Consider the following 16,533-nt stretch of genomic DNA (forward strand, 5'->3'; position numbering starts at 1 on the left):
TGACCAGGCTCTGTCTCGGCCCAAGGGAGGCTGAGAGGAAGGTGCTACCAGGAGTTCGCAGAGTTTTGGACACATAAATAACTGGCTACAGGACTGTGGGTGGAGTAGATAAATATTTATTTAACTGAGTTTGAAGCCTAAAATAGGGACATAGATTAAAGGATTTTTATGTTCTTGTTTGTGGTTTATTAATAGCAAAGAATTTATGAAGGTGTATTTGTATATTTAACAAACCACCTTTTTGCAAAAGAATAAAATTACAGGACACAAGGATTGCCTAGAAAATTCAGCATGTGTTCTAGTGCTGGCAGGAAATGGGCCTGTTGGTGTTCAAGTGCCTGATGTGTTCAGGGAGAGACAGAGCCACGTGCCGGAGGAGGGGAGCTATGGGAAGGGGGGCAGCAGATGAGGGTAGAAAGGTGAGGTCAGCCAGGGCAGTTGGTATAGGGTCTGAAGTACCACAGCAGGCTGAGAGAACACCAGGCATCTTTGCCGTGGGTGGAGGTGGGAATATGAACAGAGCCTGCTGTGAGAATAACTCAGGAGGTTGGGGAAGCTGGTTCAGGAAGGTGAGACAGGAGGCAGCAAGAAGAGCTGGAGGCTTTGTAATAGTCCAGGTGAGAGGTGGCTGGGGCAAAGGCAGGTGGAGAGGGGGATGGCTCTGAGATCATCCAGAATGGGTGCCTTCTCCCTTCAGAAAGCTGGAGGTCAGTGGTCAGATGCTGGCGGTGCTGGGCCAGGCTAGGGGTCACTCCCAGAAGCTCATGCATGGTTAAATGTCCAAGTGGATTCCAGGGGAACTGTAACCTGAGAGCCCTGTATCTCACTGGCTGTGTTCCCTGCCTCTCTACCCTGCTAGGTGGGATCTCCTCAAAGGCAAAAGCCATGCCATAGTCCCCTTTGTTTCCCCAGTGCCCAGCGTGATGCCCGGCACATCGAGGACAATTAATAAATACTCGTTGAAGGAAAGGAGAACACTGGCCTTGGAGTTCAAATCATATCAATGCACTTATTTGCTGAGTGATTTTTTGGGAAGTTTTTAACTCGTCTGAAACCCAGATTTCTCATTTATAAAATAGGGTTAACCAGCCAACTAATGCACAGACTTCTTTGGCAGTAACTTGTAAGAAAGTTCTTCGCAAACTGCAAAATACAATAACAACAATTAACAGCAGAATAAAACTATTAAGGCAAGGTAAGACAGGAGCATAAAGTGTTAATGTCATAGACTGATCAAAGCCAGAACTGCTGCCACGTTGAGAGAAGATTTGTGGGTGAAACCCCCGTGAGGGTCCCACAGTTGGGCCTGACACTGATACATTAGGAAATACTTCTGAAGGAAGCATCCTGGCACTGCTATTGGCAGCCTCCCCTTCTCAGCCATCACTGAGTCAGCCACTCCTTATAGAAAGGAGTTTGCTCACTGGACCTTTCACCCCTTGATGTTTCAGAAACTGAAGCCCCACGTCTTCACTGTGGGTGAACAGACCTACAGGAATGTCAAGAGCCTGATCGAACCGGTTAACCAGTCTATTGTTGTCAGTGGAGAGAGTGGTGCTGGAAAGGTAGGAGGCCTCCTCCCCACCCTGTCAGCTTCATGACCGGCTGGGTTTGCTGCCCAGTCGTTCCCAGATAGGTCGGCTCAAGCAGGGAGTCTCTGCGCTTGGTGGACAAATACTGAACAGGAAGTCAAGAGACAGAGTTCTAGTCCAGGCTCTACCACTAGCTCTGATAGAACCCTCGGTAAGATAATTTTATCTCTGAGCCATCATTTTCTCGTTAAAAGTCACTCCAAGCTTTGATGCCATCGAAAACAAAAGCCAGCTGCTGGGGATTACAGCGTAGTGGTTAAGAGCACATCAGGAAAGGCACTTCTCTTCTGCAGACCTCACTTCTCTCACCTGCAAAACGATGGGAGGAGAGGACCAATACCCAACTCGTGGGACTGCTGTGAGGGTTACATGAGCCAATGTACGTAAAGCACTTGGTGGTATGCTTGGCACAGGGCAGTGCTCCTCCAGCAGTAACTGGGGTTATTTGTGGTGGTATGCTTGGCACAGGGCAGTGCTCCTCCAGCAGTAACTGGGGTTATTTGTGGGAAAGGGTTTATTGGAGTAGTCCACCCTGTGCCCTCAGGGTTGTCCATGCTGGCAAGGGTAGTGCATGGGGCCAGCTGTGAGGGCAGACAGAAGTTCCCAGCGTGGCCATGTGGCTCCTGGGTGGCAGAACCACGACAAGTGAGGCAGAAGGTTGCATAAGGATGGGTCAGGGGAGGCTGCTGGCCCAGGCCTCGCCACCTTCTTGCCAAGCTTCACTCAGCTGCCCCGCTCTTTCTATGGTACTTTTACCTTCACAAGAATTTGGACCATGAACTCATTCTCCTGACACCTACGTGTGAGAGAATGGCTGAGCACTGAGCACCTGATGGGCACTGAGGCGTGCCAGGGGGAGAAACAGATAAAAATGGAACATCCAGCTCTCAGGGCTCTTAGTCCACCGTGAAAGACAGACAAGGAAACAAACGAAGACAGTAAGTTGCAGGGGTAGGGGCTGGGACTCAGGTGAGGAGAGGATCTTTCGGAGAGCTGTATCAAAGGGGCCCATGAAGCAGCTGACGCCCTGCTTCACTGACAAAGCCCACTGTCCCCTAGAATTGCTCAGGGGAGCTGAGGCTGGACCTGGCTCAACCCATGCAACCAGAGCTCAGTAACCCTTTCTCAAGGAGCTGCTGGGGCCATGGCCTTAGCATGGTATATTTTCAAAATTTAATTTGTTTTTAAGTAAGAAAGATAGCTACATAGTTGAAAATCAAGGAATACCCGAAGGCCTATGAAGAAAAACAGCAACTGTGTTTTCTCTCTCTCAACCCTGTTTCCCCTCTCTGGAGACAGCTACTTTCGCATTAGTGGTTTGAGTATTTATAGCCGTATTTTTAAGCCGCATATGCATGTTGTTACTTTTTGATTTTTCAGATTTTTTTAGCTTCGTACTTTGATGGGGACTTAGCCCTTATTTCCCTGCCTCCATACTCCATATGTGATTATATCACGATTTCTAAATCAGTCAATATGCAGTATTTACATTATTATGACCATGTATGTTATGTATTATCCACAGAAGAGCCATGTAATATGATTATATTTCCTTTCTTGTAAAATTTGTATTTTCCCTGTACTTACTAATTGTCCCATTTTTTCACTTGCTTGATTTCTATATAACCAAAAGCAAACTCGCTGCTGTCTAGTGGATCCCAATGCTGTGACCCCATGTGTTTCTGAGTAGAACTATGTTCCAAAGGGTTTTCAATACAAAGAAAAAAGAGTATCCAAGAGCTATGGTACAGTGTTAGATGGTGTCCCAGAAATTGTAATTGGTGTCCCAGAAAGACAGTAAGCACAGATCTGAGAAGCTCAGAAAACACCAAGCAGGGTGAATACAAACAAAAACATACCTAGGTATGTCATAGTCACACTAGGCATCTAAGGGAGCAGATAAAAGGCCTATGTAAAAAAAAAAAAACCTGGAGCCCTGGTGGTGCAGTGATTAAGAGCTCAGCTGCTAACCAAAAGGTCAACAGTTTGAATCCACCAGCTGCTCCTTGGAAACCCTATGGGGCAGTTCTACTCTGTCCTATAGGGTTGCTATGAATCAGAATTGACTCAAAGGATTTTTTGGGGGGCGGGGGGGTTGGGTTTAAATCAGAGCCTTGTCATTTATTAATTGTGTGATCTTCAACAAATTTCCAAATTTTTCTATGCCTCAGTTTCATGATTTTAAAACGGGGTTGTATAGTTGGCACCTGCATCTATAAGGTTGGTGAGAAATGCACAGAAAGCCTCCGGAGCTCCGTGCCTGCCACAGAGTCAACAACCAGTGTTAGCTGTGAGGCCTCCGAAACACTTAGTAGCCAAGGTCAGGGGGCTTGCCGATGCTCTGCCCTAGCTCCCCATGTTTCATTCTTGTTTTAATTGAGGTGAAATTCACGTTACATAAAATTAACCATTTTTAAGTGAAAAATTTAGTACTTACATAATGTTGTATCACCACATCTCTGTCTAGTTCAAAACATTTTCATCACCCCAAAAGGAAACCCCTTATCCATTAAGCACTTACTCCCCATTCCCTTTCCCCCATCACCCAGCCCGTAATGACCACTAATCTGCTCCCTGTCTCTGTGGAGTTACCTATTCTAGATATTTCACATAAATGGGATTATACAATTTGTGACCTTTGGTGTCTGGCTTCTTTCACTTAGCATAATATTTTTGAGGCTCATCCACACTGTAACATGTATCAGTGCTTCAAGACTTTGTATGACTATATAATATTCCATTGTATGTGTATATCACAATTTATTAATCCATTATCCTCTGATAGACATTTGGATTGTTTCCACCTTTTGGCTACTACATATACCACTGCTATGACCCCCTAAGTGCATCATCTGCAGCTGGGAGAAGCAGAGATGAGCATCCCCAAGTCACAGATGGGGAAGTGCCTTGCCCAAGGCCACAGACTTGCATTCATCATTCACCCATTTGGGCCGCAGTGTGCATGGGTGAGAGGAGAGCTCTGGTGGGCGCTGTTCCCTCAGCCAGGCTCAGAAGTGAGGGAACCTGAGCACGGCTCCCACAGAGCTGTTTCTTTTGCAGACATGGACGTCTCGCTGCCTGATGAAGTTCTATGCTGTGGTGGCCTCCTCGTCCACATCCTGGGAAAGCCACCAGGTGGCAGAGAGGATCGAACAGCGGATCCTGAACTCCAACCCTGTCATGGAAGCTTTTGGTGAGCTTGGTGTTCTCTGCACAGCACCTCTGTCCCGTTTCTTCTGGGATCTGCCACCTTCCTGGGAGAAGTGTAGAACTTTGAGACCTTCTCTCTGGGGATTGGAGGATGCGTGTATGCCTCATGGCCTTGGACTCCTAACCTCCTCCCAGGTATCCCTTAGGACTTCCCTCCAGTACAGGGGCATCATTCTGTCATCTCCCCACTCCAGCTAGGCAGGTTGAGCGGTGGTGCTAAGAGGACCTCATGGCACATCTGGTCTACATCCTATCCCTCCATCCAATTTCCTGAAGGTCCAAAGAGGAAGAGGGCTTGTCCTAGGATAGACAGTAACTAGTGTCCAGGCTGTGACCTGAGCCCAGATGTTGTGCCTTACTATCTGAGCCAATAGTGACAGCTTGCTTTCAACCCCTTCCCTTCAGAGAAGATGGTCCCTGACTGCCTAGGCTTGCTCATTCCAATTCCTTGCCAAGAAGTTCTTCTAACTCTCCCAAATGTCACCTGCTGAAGCTTGAGTGCCCATCTCCTTGTCCTGTCCACTGTGACCTGGAAATTAGCAAAGGTGACTTGAAGATAGGGAACCTGCAGCCACCTTGACCCACAGGAACTGTGTAAAGCTGGAGGAGCAGTGTTAACATAGGTGTGGTTTTTAGGGAACGCATGCACACTGAGGAATAACAACAGCAGTCGCTTTGGGAAGTTCATCCAGCTCCAGCTGAACGGGTAACAGCTGCTGCCTCCCTGGCTAATACTGGGCAAGGGCGGCATGGGAGGAAAGTGGCTGGGGTAGGGTCTGGCCTGGGCCACCCCTATGGGCAAAACCCCACTTCTCCTGGCATGTGTATATATGGGATTCTTTATGATCAGTGAGCCCTGAGGGTAATCATTGGACCTGGAGAACTGTAGCTGCTCTGACTGTAGCAGTTCTGGGGCAGTGTGCTTGTCGTGGCCTATGTGTTCCTCCCAGCTTCTAGCCTTGCTCAAGAACTTGGAGTTAAACTGCCACCTCTCTGGGCTGTGCCCTTGAGCTGAAGTTGAAGCTTCTGCTCCTGCCTTGGGATGGGACAGAGTGACAGACAGAGGCCTTGGCCCTTCCCACCTGAGCTGGGTACAGGGGAATGTCCCAGACCACCAGGGACCTGCTATTTAGCTAAGTGGAAGAGCTTGGCGGGGAGTTGCTGGGTTGCAGTCTGGCACAGAGTAAGTGCCTGATAAATGGCTTTGAAATGAACAAGCAATTAATGGACTCTGGTCTTCGCATGCCCAGGGCCCAGCAGATGACCGGAGCCGCAGTCCAGACCTACCTGCTAGAGAAAACTCGAGTGGCCTGCCAGACCTCCAGTGAGAGGAACTTCCACATCTTCTACCAGGTCTGCCAGGAGGGGTGCACAGCTGCCTAGCAGAGCAATGATGAGTCTGTGCCCCAAACATCTGCTTCCCCCACCCAGCTGACCCCATGCTTCTGCCCCTCCCTCACCAGCCTTTCAGCAGTGCCACTGCTTATCCCTGCAGACCTGTGTGGCACCTCTGCCTCACGCTGGACCTTGATTCCTTATAGTTTTGACCTGGGTGTGAGTTTTGCTTCCTCTATCAGGCCAGAGGAGCCTTGGTGGCACAGTGGTTAAGAGCTCGGCTGCTAACCCGAAGGTCACAGTTCAAATCCACCAGCCACTCTTTGGAAACCATATGGGGCAATTCTACTCTGTCCTATAGCGTTGCTATGGGTCGGAATCGACTTGACAGCAGTGGGTTTGGTTTTGGGTTTATCAGACCAGAAGGTCCTTGAAACTGAAACTATGTCTCTAGGATGGGAGCTATGTCAACCTCATCAGACTAGGGGCTCCTAGAATGTCAGCTGTCTCCTCCAACAGAATTGAGGGCTTCTGTTAGACTAGGGGTTCCCCCAAGGCGTGGATAGTATGTCTCCCCTGCTTTTAGTCTGGGAGTATCCTTAGGGAACTGGTATGCCTCCCCAGTCAGAACTGGGGGCTCTGCAGGGTAGAGTGGTGCTTTCCTCCTCGAGCTACAGGCTTCCCCAGGGTAGGGATTTCTGTTTTTTTGTTTTTTTTTTTTTGCATCAGGCTGGGGACAACCAGAGCTCTGCCCTGGGCTCTCTACAGAGACCTTACAGCTTTGTGATATCACTGCCACTTCTCACTCCTCTCGTCCCAGCCCCAGGCTATGCAGGCCTGGGCTTCCCTGTACCCCTAGCTCAGCCCCCACCTGCCCTGCCCACAGATCTGCAAAGGAGCCAGTGCAGACGAGAGGCTGCAGTGGCACCTCCCCGAGGGAGCTGCCTTCTCCTGGCTGCCCAACCCAGAGTGGACTTTGGAAGGTAGGGGGCACCTCACCCACCACCCTGGGCTGTCCCAGCAGCACCCACCCATCCACACAGGGCCTGCCTTTTTCATCTCTTGCCACCCTACTGACCTTCCCTAACCCTGATATTGGGCTGTGACTTGGATTCTTTTTCAGAGGATTGTTTTGAGGTGACCAGAGAGGCCATGCTCCATTTGGGCATTGACACCCCTACCCAGAACAACATCTTTAAGGTCAGAAGAAAAGCCACACCACTTATATTTGCCAGAGGCCATGGGGGCTCCTTCATAGGGCCCTTCCCTGGGCTTGTGACTTGGTCTTTCCCTGCTGATCTAACACTTTGGACCCTGCTGTGCAATCTCCAAGGAGTCAACCACCTTCTGTGCCACTGAGCCTGGAGACTGGGTGTCGGGGTGGACAGGGACACAGAGAAGAGCACAATGTTCCTCAGAGCTCAGGGCCTCCGGGAGGGCAGAGAGCAAGGTGCTTGGGTCAGTTATAAATACAACAGCCATAGCAGAGAAATAACACTACCTCATGTTTGTCTGGCATGTTAAATGTAAAAATCACATTCACTCGCTTTTATTTCAATAGTCCTATGTATGTGGAGATTATTGTTCCCATTTTACGCTTGAGAAAACCAGAGAAAGAAAATGACCTGCCCCAGGTTAGACACCCGTCCATGATGCAAATAGAGTTTGTCCCAGACTTAGTAATTCCAAAGTCCCACTGTCTTTCTCTTGCCCCCCGCCCCCACCTCTCCCTCTCAGGATGTAGTGCTGGCCTAGGTGAACGGGGCCCCTCTCATCCCGACTAGTGGCCTCTTCTCCCATCTGCCTTTGCTGACAGGGCTGACTGCCCCCCACCTCCCACCACTCCCCCACACCAGAGCACAGGAAGGGGAAAGACAGGATAGGCTGGCAGCAGGGGTGAAGAAGCCACTGTAGGGAAACAGCAGTCCAGTGGAAGGTGGCCTCCAACTCCAGATGGGAGTTGCTCAGCAGGGAGGGTGCCACACCTGGCGTAGGCACTGCCAGGCAGAGCTCAACCAGAAGGACAGCACGTAGGGACAAGCCCAGGCTGAGGGAACACCACTAGGAGTCCCCAGGCAGGAGTGCTGGTTTGAGGGTGGCATGCTCCTCTGCCTCAGCCACACTGCCCTCTGGGCATAGCAGTTTTCTGTCAGTGAGGGGGGTTGTGGCCAGAAGGCCAAGAGCATTTGTAGAGGGGTCCTCCCTGGGTGCTCTCCTGGCATCAGATCCAAGCCTTCCAGAGTTGCTGGCCTGGGTTCTCCTTTCTGCAGCCCCTGTGGGGCTTGTCCGTGTGACTCTGGTCCACAAGTAACAGAGGAGCGGTGTTCCTACTTACCCAGTCTTCCTGGACAGGGAGCCAGAGGGACAGACGGTAGGCGGAGGCATCTGAAGTCAGACTGCTTGGGTTCAAATCCTGCTTTACCCTGTACCAACTGTGTGGCCTTGGGCTTGTGATTTTTCCTCTCCTATAATGAGCATCATCACAGCACACACCTCGTAGGATTGTTGAAAAGATTAATTGAGATGATTCATGCACCTTGCTTACACTGTGCCTGGCAGAGACATTTAAAAAAAAAGAGAGACATTTAGTAGGTGAGCAATAATTGGGAACTACTGTAATTATTCTGTATCATGACGATATTCAGGAGAGAGCCAGCCCCCCCCCCAGGCTAGGCTCCAGTCCTTGATGTGCCCGCTTCATGCCCTCTCCTGTCCCTTGCCCCTCTTTTCTCCCTCAGGTCCTAGCCGGGCTGCTGCACCTCGGCAACATGCAGTTTGCTGACTCGGAGGATGAAGCCCAGCCCTGCCAGCTGATGGACTGTGCCAAATGTGAGGGGCAGGCTGGGACCTCCCAGGAAATCAACCAACATTCATGGGGTTGGGTGGGAGCCTTGTTGTTGTTAATTGCTATCAAGTCGATTCCAACTAAATTTTGAATCTGATGCCTTCAATTAAACCACCAAAATTAAATCTTGGGTTCTGTCCTAGATAATTTGCTCCTTGCTTCATCTCTGGTGAGGGAGACCATTTCATCCCCATTTTACAAATGAGAAAATGAGAGTCAGAGAGTTTATAACAAGATTTGTCTTACACGTGGTAGTGTGGACTAGGACATAGAAGTGCCAGGTTCCAATCCTGGCTCTGCCCCTTGAGGGGACCTTCACTGAGGCCCCTCACCCATCAGAACCTAGGTGTCCCTGTCCAGCCAGGCGAGTCCTGGTTCCACTGTGGTGACTTCACAGTGCCTCATGGAGGGGACTGTTTAGATGGAGGGTGATCTGCCTAAGGAGGACCCGCCCCTCCCAGGGTCTGTCAAGACGTTGGCCTCGCTGCTACGGCTCCCAGGGGACACGCTGCTGGAGACACTGCGGATCAGAACCATTAAGGCAGGCAGGCAGCAGCAGGTGTTCCGGAAGCCCTGCTCCCGAGCTGAGTGTGACACCCGCAGGGACTGTCTGGCCAAACTGGTCTACGCAAGGTGAGCAGATCCTCTGGGCCCAGCACTTATGCTCCCCTTAAATCCTCTCCCCATCTGGGGTCGGACCAACTGCCATCAGGCAGGGTGGGGGAGGCCAGATAAAGCAGACCCAGTTCCTCTACCTGTTCCTCAGACCTCAGGGGGTAGGGCAGGGGGAGGCTCCCAGGTTTTTCATGAGGCAGGGCCCTTACCCTCTATTCCTGAGTACTCTAAGTGGGCAAGTTGCCACATTCCTGGCCTAGATTCAGCTCTCATTACAGTACAGAAGGCTGCCTTGACTTTGGCAATAAGTGATGAAAGCCTACCTGGCACGCCAGTGGCAAGGCAAGCTCCAGACCCTTAGATGAATAGGATCTCCCATCTCTGTGTACCCTTGTCTTTCTTAAGGACTTATGTACTCTCCTGGGGTAGGGCTAGATGCTCCGCTTGTAGTCTTGGGCAATACATTATGCAGTAAGTGGGAGCTCAGAACATGGTGGAGGTAGAGGAGTCCTGGCCTTTTCCTGGTGGGTTTACATGGGCATCTCTACCCTCCAACCATGTGGTATTTAGGCCACAGCTTCACAAACACTAAAACCACAGGCCTGAACCCCTTAAGGCTGGTTTCTCACCCTGGGTTCTGAGGAGGGTTTTAGGGACCCAGAGTCCTCTGAAATTATGAAACAGAATATACATATGTGCATGTGGGAATTTGGGAACCCTTTTGGGAGACAGTTCTCCCCGCCTCCACTTTTAAGAACCTCTCAAAGATCCAAGAGTCTGAGAAGCACCTCTGAGGGAACAAAATTCTCTGGGTTGAAAATGGCCCAGGGCAGCTGGGCCCAGACTAGTCCATTTCAGCAAGAGATTCGGTTCCCACCGCTTTCAAGCTAATTTCACATCAGAATTTCAGGTCAAAGATTTTTAACAGCCTTTGCCTCCACATTGCTGAAAAATGAATGGATAAACTGTGATAATCACAGAGTGAGCCTCTGACCAAGACATTTTCCACACGATAACATCAGTCGGGTCATTGCATCACTAGGTTTTGAGGTTTTTTTAAGTACCTGTAATGAGTATTTGAAGCTTCTATTGCAAAAAGAGAAATTTGAAATCTACCTGAATTGAAAAAAGCTGCAGAGTAATTAAGAAAAATTGTAAAGAAGGAATTCCTTAATAGTGTTGTACATGTCCTTACATTGTATAGTAACCGCCTCATCTTCTCTGGGATGGGGGTGGCTCCAGAGTGGAAGGTGTTATTGTTGGTCTCAGGTGACTTGGGCCCACTTGTGTGGGACTAAGTTGGAGGCCAATGGCAAGGCCTTGGGCTCTGGGCCCCACTGGTGGAGTTTTGCAGGGGAGCCTGGTAAACTCAGTTCTTTACGAACCCAGGCCTGCCCACCAGCCCCTTCCAGTCAAGACCCCAGCTGGGTGTCAGGCTGTGTGACCCACTCCCTGTCTAGCCTGAGGGTTCTAGGCACTCCCACGCTCAGTCTTGCTGGAAGAACAGGCCAGGTTTGTGTGTCCCTGGGAACATGCACAGTGATAGCCTGCAGGTGCAGGAGCTTAGGACAGATGGACAGGAAACAGGAAGGAGAGGGCTTAGCCCCTGATATGTCAGGCTCAGAATGCAGGGCCCTCCAGGGTGTGGTACTCTGACTGCTGAAGAATTTTGCCACACCTCAGGCTCATCAGAGTCCACTCTTCCTCCCCCAACAGGCTGTTTGACTGGCTGGTATCTGTAATCAACAGCAGCATCTGTGCAGACCCCAACACGTGGACCACTTTCATAGGTAGCTGGGCTCACCCTGCCGGGAGCACTCCTTCAAGGAACAATAAAGCCGTGGACTGAGGGCCTGGAATCCTGGGTCCACTGTGACTCTGGACAACTCCTTTCCCTTCTCTGTGCCCAAGTCTCCTCATCTCTTCACCATTGGGCAAGGAAAATGCTGTTCTCTGTAGCGCCCCCATCTGACCTGTCCATAGCTCTCTGGCTAACTCAGTTGGTGCCTTGCCTATCTCAGAAGAGCAGTGGGGGATGAATGAGCTAGACTAGAAAGAACTTGGGGGACATGATTGAGGTCAAAATCATTGAGACCTGGGTGGGATTGTCAAGTGAGAGAAGTAAAACTCAAAGGCACCAGGGAAGTTTGCACATTGAATGGCGGAATTCTAGGCAGCAACATCGCAGGAGAGACCAGGGCCTCCAGGGTGGATTTGACATAGAAAATGTTCCCTGGGACCTGGTTCCCTCACAGGAAGGGCCTAGAGGGGCCAGAGGATTCAGATTCAAAAGTGGGCCGGGTGCCCTGGGCTGCGCCTCACACCTGATTTGACTTCTCTCCCATTTCTGGGTTCTGAGGGGGCATGGGGTGAAATGGAGACAGCCCTGAGTATGTGTGGGATGGGAGGGGGTGTATTACTCAGCCCACTGCTGAGTGTTGTGCTTATTCCATCTTATCTCCATGAGGCTTTGGCAGCAGCTCAGCTCAGAGGCTCTGGGCTCCTATAGTCCCCCACCGCCACCTGCTCCCTGCAGTGGCCCCACAGGTTCTCCCCGTCCTCACAGGCCTGCTGGATGTGTATGGATTTGAGTCATTTCCCAACAACAGTCTGGAGCAGTTGTGCATCAACTACGCCAATGAGAAGCTACAACAACATTTTGTGGCTCACTTCCTAAGGGCTCAGCAGGTGAGGGGTGGGGTAGGGTGGGGTGGCCCTTCTCCTAGGTTCTCTGACCTCTTCCTGACTCTGGCCCCATCCCAGGATCTGAGTAGCAGCCATTTCTTTCTTCTTTGATGCTGTTTTGGAATATACTGTGGTACTGAGACCAGCCATGGACCAGCCTCTTTGGGCCAAAGACCACAGCTGCATCCTGACCTTCCTACCTTTGCCCTCTAGGAAGAATATGCAGTTGAGGGCCTGGAGTGGTCATTTGTCAACTACCAGGACAACCAGAGCTGTTTGGATCTCATCGAGGGGAGCCCCATCAGCATCTGCTCCCTCTTAAATGAGGTGAGGAGGGTCAGCTAGATGACTGTCTCATGCCTAGTCTGGGCTTCTGTCTCCCCATCTGCCAAATGGGTTTGCTAGTCCCTAGTTCCCAGCCTACGGTGATGCCGGGGGGGACAGTTGTGACAACTCCGCTGCCATGGGGGCTGCAGGGTGGGACTGCGAGGGTTGTGGTGAGACACTCTCATTTCTGTGGCTGACTACTACTGCTGTCCCGCACAGGAGTGCCGCCTTAATCGGCCAAGCAGCGCAGCCCAGCTTCAGACACGCGTTGAGAGTGTCCTGGCAGGCAGGCCCTGCCTGGGCCAGAACAAGCTCAGCCGGGAGCCCAGTTTCATCGTGGTGCACTATGCAGGGCCAGTGTGCTACCACACTGCCGGCCTGGTGGAGAAGAATAAGGTGAGCGCTATACCATGGCTGCGGGATCCTGGGTGAGATGAGAGGCTGAGAGTTTCCCATCATGTGTCCATTCCCTCCTGAACATCCTCCCAGAATTCAGATCACTATCTTGGGCTCACCTGCCTGAGTTCTCGGCTAGTCCAGGCCTGACCCACCTTTATACATGACTCCTGTTAGACTGGGTCTCTGGCAGTTCAGTGGACCTACTCTTCCCTTAGACTCAGGCCCTGCTGTTCCCTGGAAGGCCTGTCTTCTGGGGTTGAGGTGGGCCGGATGACCTGCCTGTGGACAGCCTGAGGTAGCAGCTCCACCTGTACTCACCTGCTGCCCTTTCCCTCTCCCAATAGGACCCTGTCCCCCCTGAGCTGACCAGACTCCTACAGCAATCCCAGGATCCCCTGCTCAAGGTGCTGTTTCCTACTAATCCCAAAGAGAATTCCCAGGAGGAGTCCTCTGGCCAGAGCAGGGCCCCTGTGTTGACCGTGGTATCCAAGTTCAAGGTGGGTCTGGTAGTGTTGACCTGAGGTCCTTATGCTCACTTACCAGTCTTACAAATGTTTTTGGAGCATCTCCCAGGATTGCTGCTGTTTGCTGGGGAACGGTGGTGAGCCAAGTAGGCATGGTCCCAGTCCGCGTGGAGCGTCTAGTCCAGTGTAGCAGCAGAGACCTGAAACAGACAGACAGACTATTGGGTATAACTGGTCTTATGGAAGCCCAGGGGCGTGTGGGTCACACAGTAGAGGCCTCCCACCCACTGTTGATAGGTGGTCATGGGAGAGCAAGAGTTGCATGGGCCTCTGTGATCTGCCTATTCCCAGCTCTCCAGCTTCCTGCTCAAACTCTGCCCTCGGCCCAGAGTGGATTTGTTGCTTCCTCCAACCTCTGGTGCTTTCTGCTATCTCTCAGCCCTTGCACAGACTGCTCTACCTCTCTCACTGTCCCCTCAGCTCTACCCTCACTCCCACCATCCACACTCATATTCCTTCTCATCCCTCACATCTCAGCTCTATTATCACCTCCTTAAGGACACACCCTGAGAAATGCAGGTATGATAATTAACACTTTTCTGTCCCAGCCTCAGGCACCCCAACTGAGGGCATCCATTCAGCATCTGTGTGGCCCGTTGGACACTGAGCTCTGAGGCAGCAGCCAACCCTGGCACCCCCTCCAGCATGTAGAAGGGGCTTAATGCTAGTAGCTCTTCCCTAAATGAATGGCAGGGGGAGAGATTTTTCTCTTCTAGGCAGATTGCTCTCGGAAGGAGGGTAATGGGGGAGGAGGCTGAGACCAGATGCAGGGAAACCAATCAGGAGAAGGGTCCCTGGAGGCAGAGGTGAGAGGCAGTCGGAAGTTAGGAGCAGAGTGTGCTTTGGCCATGGTCAGTGCAAGCCCACCATAGTGATCCCCAGAGCATGTGAGGATTCTGCCTTGGGGCTGGGAGGGCCAGAGGAGGTATTTGATCTAGCCACTAAGCAGGGCCCAGCTGATGGCCCAGGCAGCCCCAGTCCCTGCCTGACCCAAGTCTCTCCCTAATGCAGGCCTCCCTGGAACAGCTCCTGCAGGTCCTGCAGAGCACCACACCCCACTACATTCGCTGCATCAAGCCCAACAGCCATGGCCAGGCACAGACCTTCGTCAGGGAGGAGGTAAGTAACCCTGGGCCAAAGCTGATTTGCACACATGCCATCTGACTAAGGCCCTGGGGGGATGAATAGCAGGACCATCGTTACAATGGAGTGACTAGAGGGGTTCTCTCAGGCTGGGCCTGAACCTGAGGAGGGCTTGTCTCACCTGCTCTGGCAGGGCAGTCATGGATGGTGGTGTGGTCTGTGCACTGCACAGTGGCTTAGCCAAGGAGTCAAGTAGAGACCTCAGTCCATCTTGCTATCTACTCACCAAGCCATGTGCCCTGACAAGAGACTGTAGCTGCCTAGAGGACTGGATGTCTTTTGTGATTAGGTGAAAGTGAGTCTAACTTAATATTTCATTCATAGTGAGGCTGTTTCTGGCTGGAGATTTTTTTTTCTAATTTGCACAAAAGCACCCCCATGGCTAGCAGCTGCTCTTTGCTTCTGGTAGCTGGCTGAGGAATATGGATGATGTGTGGGTACTGGAGATACTGAAGAATGTCCCACAGTCAGCTGGTGTATGTGGCCTTGGGGTTGATAGCCAGGACCACTCTGCTGTATGGTAAGACCTTGGTTCAGGTTACAGAAGAATCTTCACAACTACAACCTCTGCCCCTCACCTATGGATCACTTATTGCCTGCAAAAAAGAAAAGAAAAATTTGGTTCGGCTGTGTTGTAAGCTAGTGAATCCTTGGATGCTGCTTGAAGTGATGAGACAGAGCTGGGCTGTATCTGAAGCCATGCATCAGATTAAGAGGAACTCGAAGATTGCCAGGACCCTTTCTAAAAAAGGAGATTCATCGAGGTCCCTTGATTTCTCACTGCCCCAAAAAGCGTACCCCTCTCAGCCCAAGCTTTGGGAGAGGCTGCAAGTCCACGCTGGCCAGGGCCTCAGAAGAAGGCTGAAGGGACTATGTTCCTGGCTCGCTGGCCCCTGTGCCACAGGTGCCACCTTGTCTCCCTACCCTTGCAGGTCCTGAGCCAGCTGGAGGCCTGTGGCCTTGTAGAGACCATCCACATCAGTGCTGCCGGCTTCCCCATCCGGTGAGTGGGCAGGTCACTGCAGGTGTGGGGCCAGAGCTGGGGCGGGGCTTGGGATGTGGAGCTGAAAAGAAAGAGGCAGGTGTTGTAAGTCAAGGGCTATGTCCATTCACTTACTGTGTTCTCTTTTGTACCAGCCACTGCTTCTGGTAATAGTGAATAAGGAAAGTGGGTTTCTGCCTTTGTGGGGCATTCATTCTTGTGGAAACAAGAAAATAAGTATAAATATAATCAGTGCTAGGAAAGAAACAAAAAATGCTATTAGATAGACTACCAGGGGACTTCGGGCCTACCGGATGGGAAGGAGCAGCCTGGAGACAGTTCGGGGAGGGGAGTGTTCCAAAGAGAGGTAACAGTAGCGATAAAGTTCCCAGGTTAGGAACTGAGAGTGACTGGAGCATAGAACGGGCAGGGTGGGACCAGACAGGTAGGTGAGCAGAAACCAGACCACAAAGGGCCTTGTAAGCCATTCGAGGACTTTTGCAGTTTGTCCTGAGTGCAGTAGAAGCTGCTAGATGCCATGAGGAGAGAGTGGTGTGATCTCACTCATATTTTAAGAAGATCCCTGTGGCTGGTGCATGGGGGGCTACATAAGGGGTCAGGATAGAAGGGAGGAGATGAGGCTGCTGCAGGCGTCCGGGTGAGAGTGGCGGTTCAGACGAGGGTGGCAGCAGTGGAGAGGCGGGGGTCAAAGTGGAGTACAGGTTGTGGTAGAAACAGCAGGACTTGTGGATTGATTGTCGGGTGTTGAGCCTGGGAGCAGCCAACTTCCAGGTTGCAGAAGCAACTTCCAGGCTGTCTTGGCCTGTCTTAGGCTAATGGATGCACTGGGAGACAGTTTACTGAAATGTAATTGTC

The 16,533-nt window shown here is 51.3% G+C and overlaps 1 protein-coding gene across 7 annotated transcripts in view; it reads left to right on the top strand.

The window, feature by feature from the left end:
- Window positions 1-16,533, top strand: part of MYO19 (myosin XIX) — a 41,709-nt gene that overhangs the window by 17,223 nt on the left and 7,953 nt on the right. For all 7 annotated transcript variants that reach the window (XM_049859617.1, XM_049859618.1, XM_049859624.1 and 4 more), the window contains 15 exons: window positions 1,452-1,565; window positions 4,653-4,785; window positions 5,439-5,508; window positions 6,053-6,155; window positions 7,024-7,120; window positions 7,261-7,337; window positions 8,876-8,966; window positions 9,444-9,615; window positions 11,314-11,387; window positions 12,164-12,285; window positions 12,496-12,609; window positions 12,829-13,005; window positions 13,353-13,505; window positions 14,544-14,651; window positions 15,608-15,678. In XM_049859617.1, the coding sequence (XP_049715574.1) occupies window positions 1,452-1,565; window positions 4,653-4,785; window positions 5,439-5,508; window positions 6,053-6,155; window positions 7,024-7,120; window positions 7,261-7,337; window positions 8,876-8,966; window positions 9,444-9,615; window positions 11,314-11,387; window positions 12,164-12,285; window positions 12,496-12,609; window positions 12,829-13,005; window positions 13,353-13,505; window positions 14,544-14,651; window positions 15,608-15,678 (1,676 nt within the window). The remainder of the gene's footprint in view (window positions 1-1,451; window positions 1,566-4,652; window positions 4,786-5,438; window positions 5,509-6,052; window positions 6,156-7,023; window positions 7,121-7,260; window positions 7,338-8,875; window positions 8,967-9,443; window positions 9,616-11,313; window positions 11,388-12,163; window positions 12,286-12,495; window positions 12,610-12,828; window positions 13,006-13,352; window positions 13,506-14,543; window positions 14,652-15,607; window positions 15,679-16,533) is intronic.

The sequence above is a fragment of the Elephas maximus genome, chromosome 19, assembly GCF_024166365.1.
Source record: "Elephas maximus indicus isolate mEleMax1 chromosome 19, mEleMax1 primary haplotype, whole genome shotgun sequence".
NCBI classification, from domain to species: domain Eukaryota; kingdom Metazoa; phylum Chordata; class Mammalia; order Proboscidea; family Elephantidae; genus Elephas; species Elephas maximus.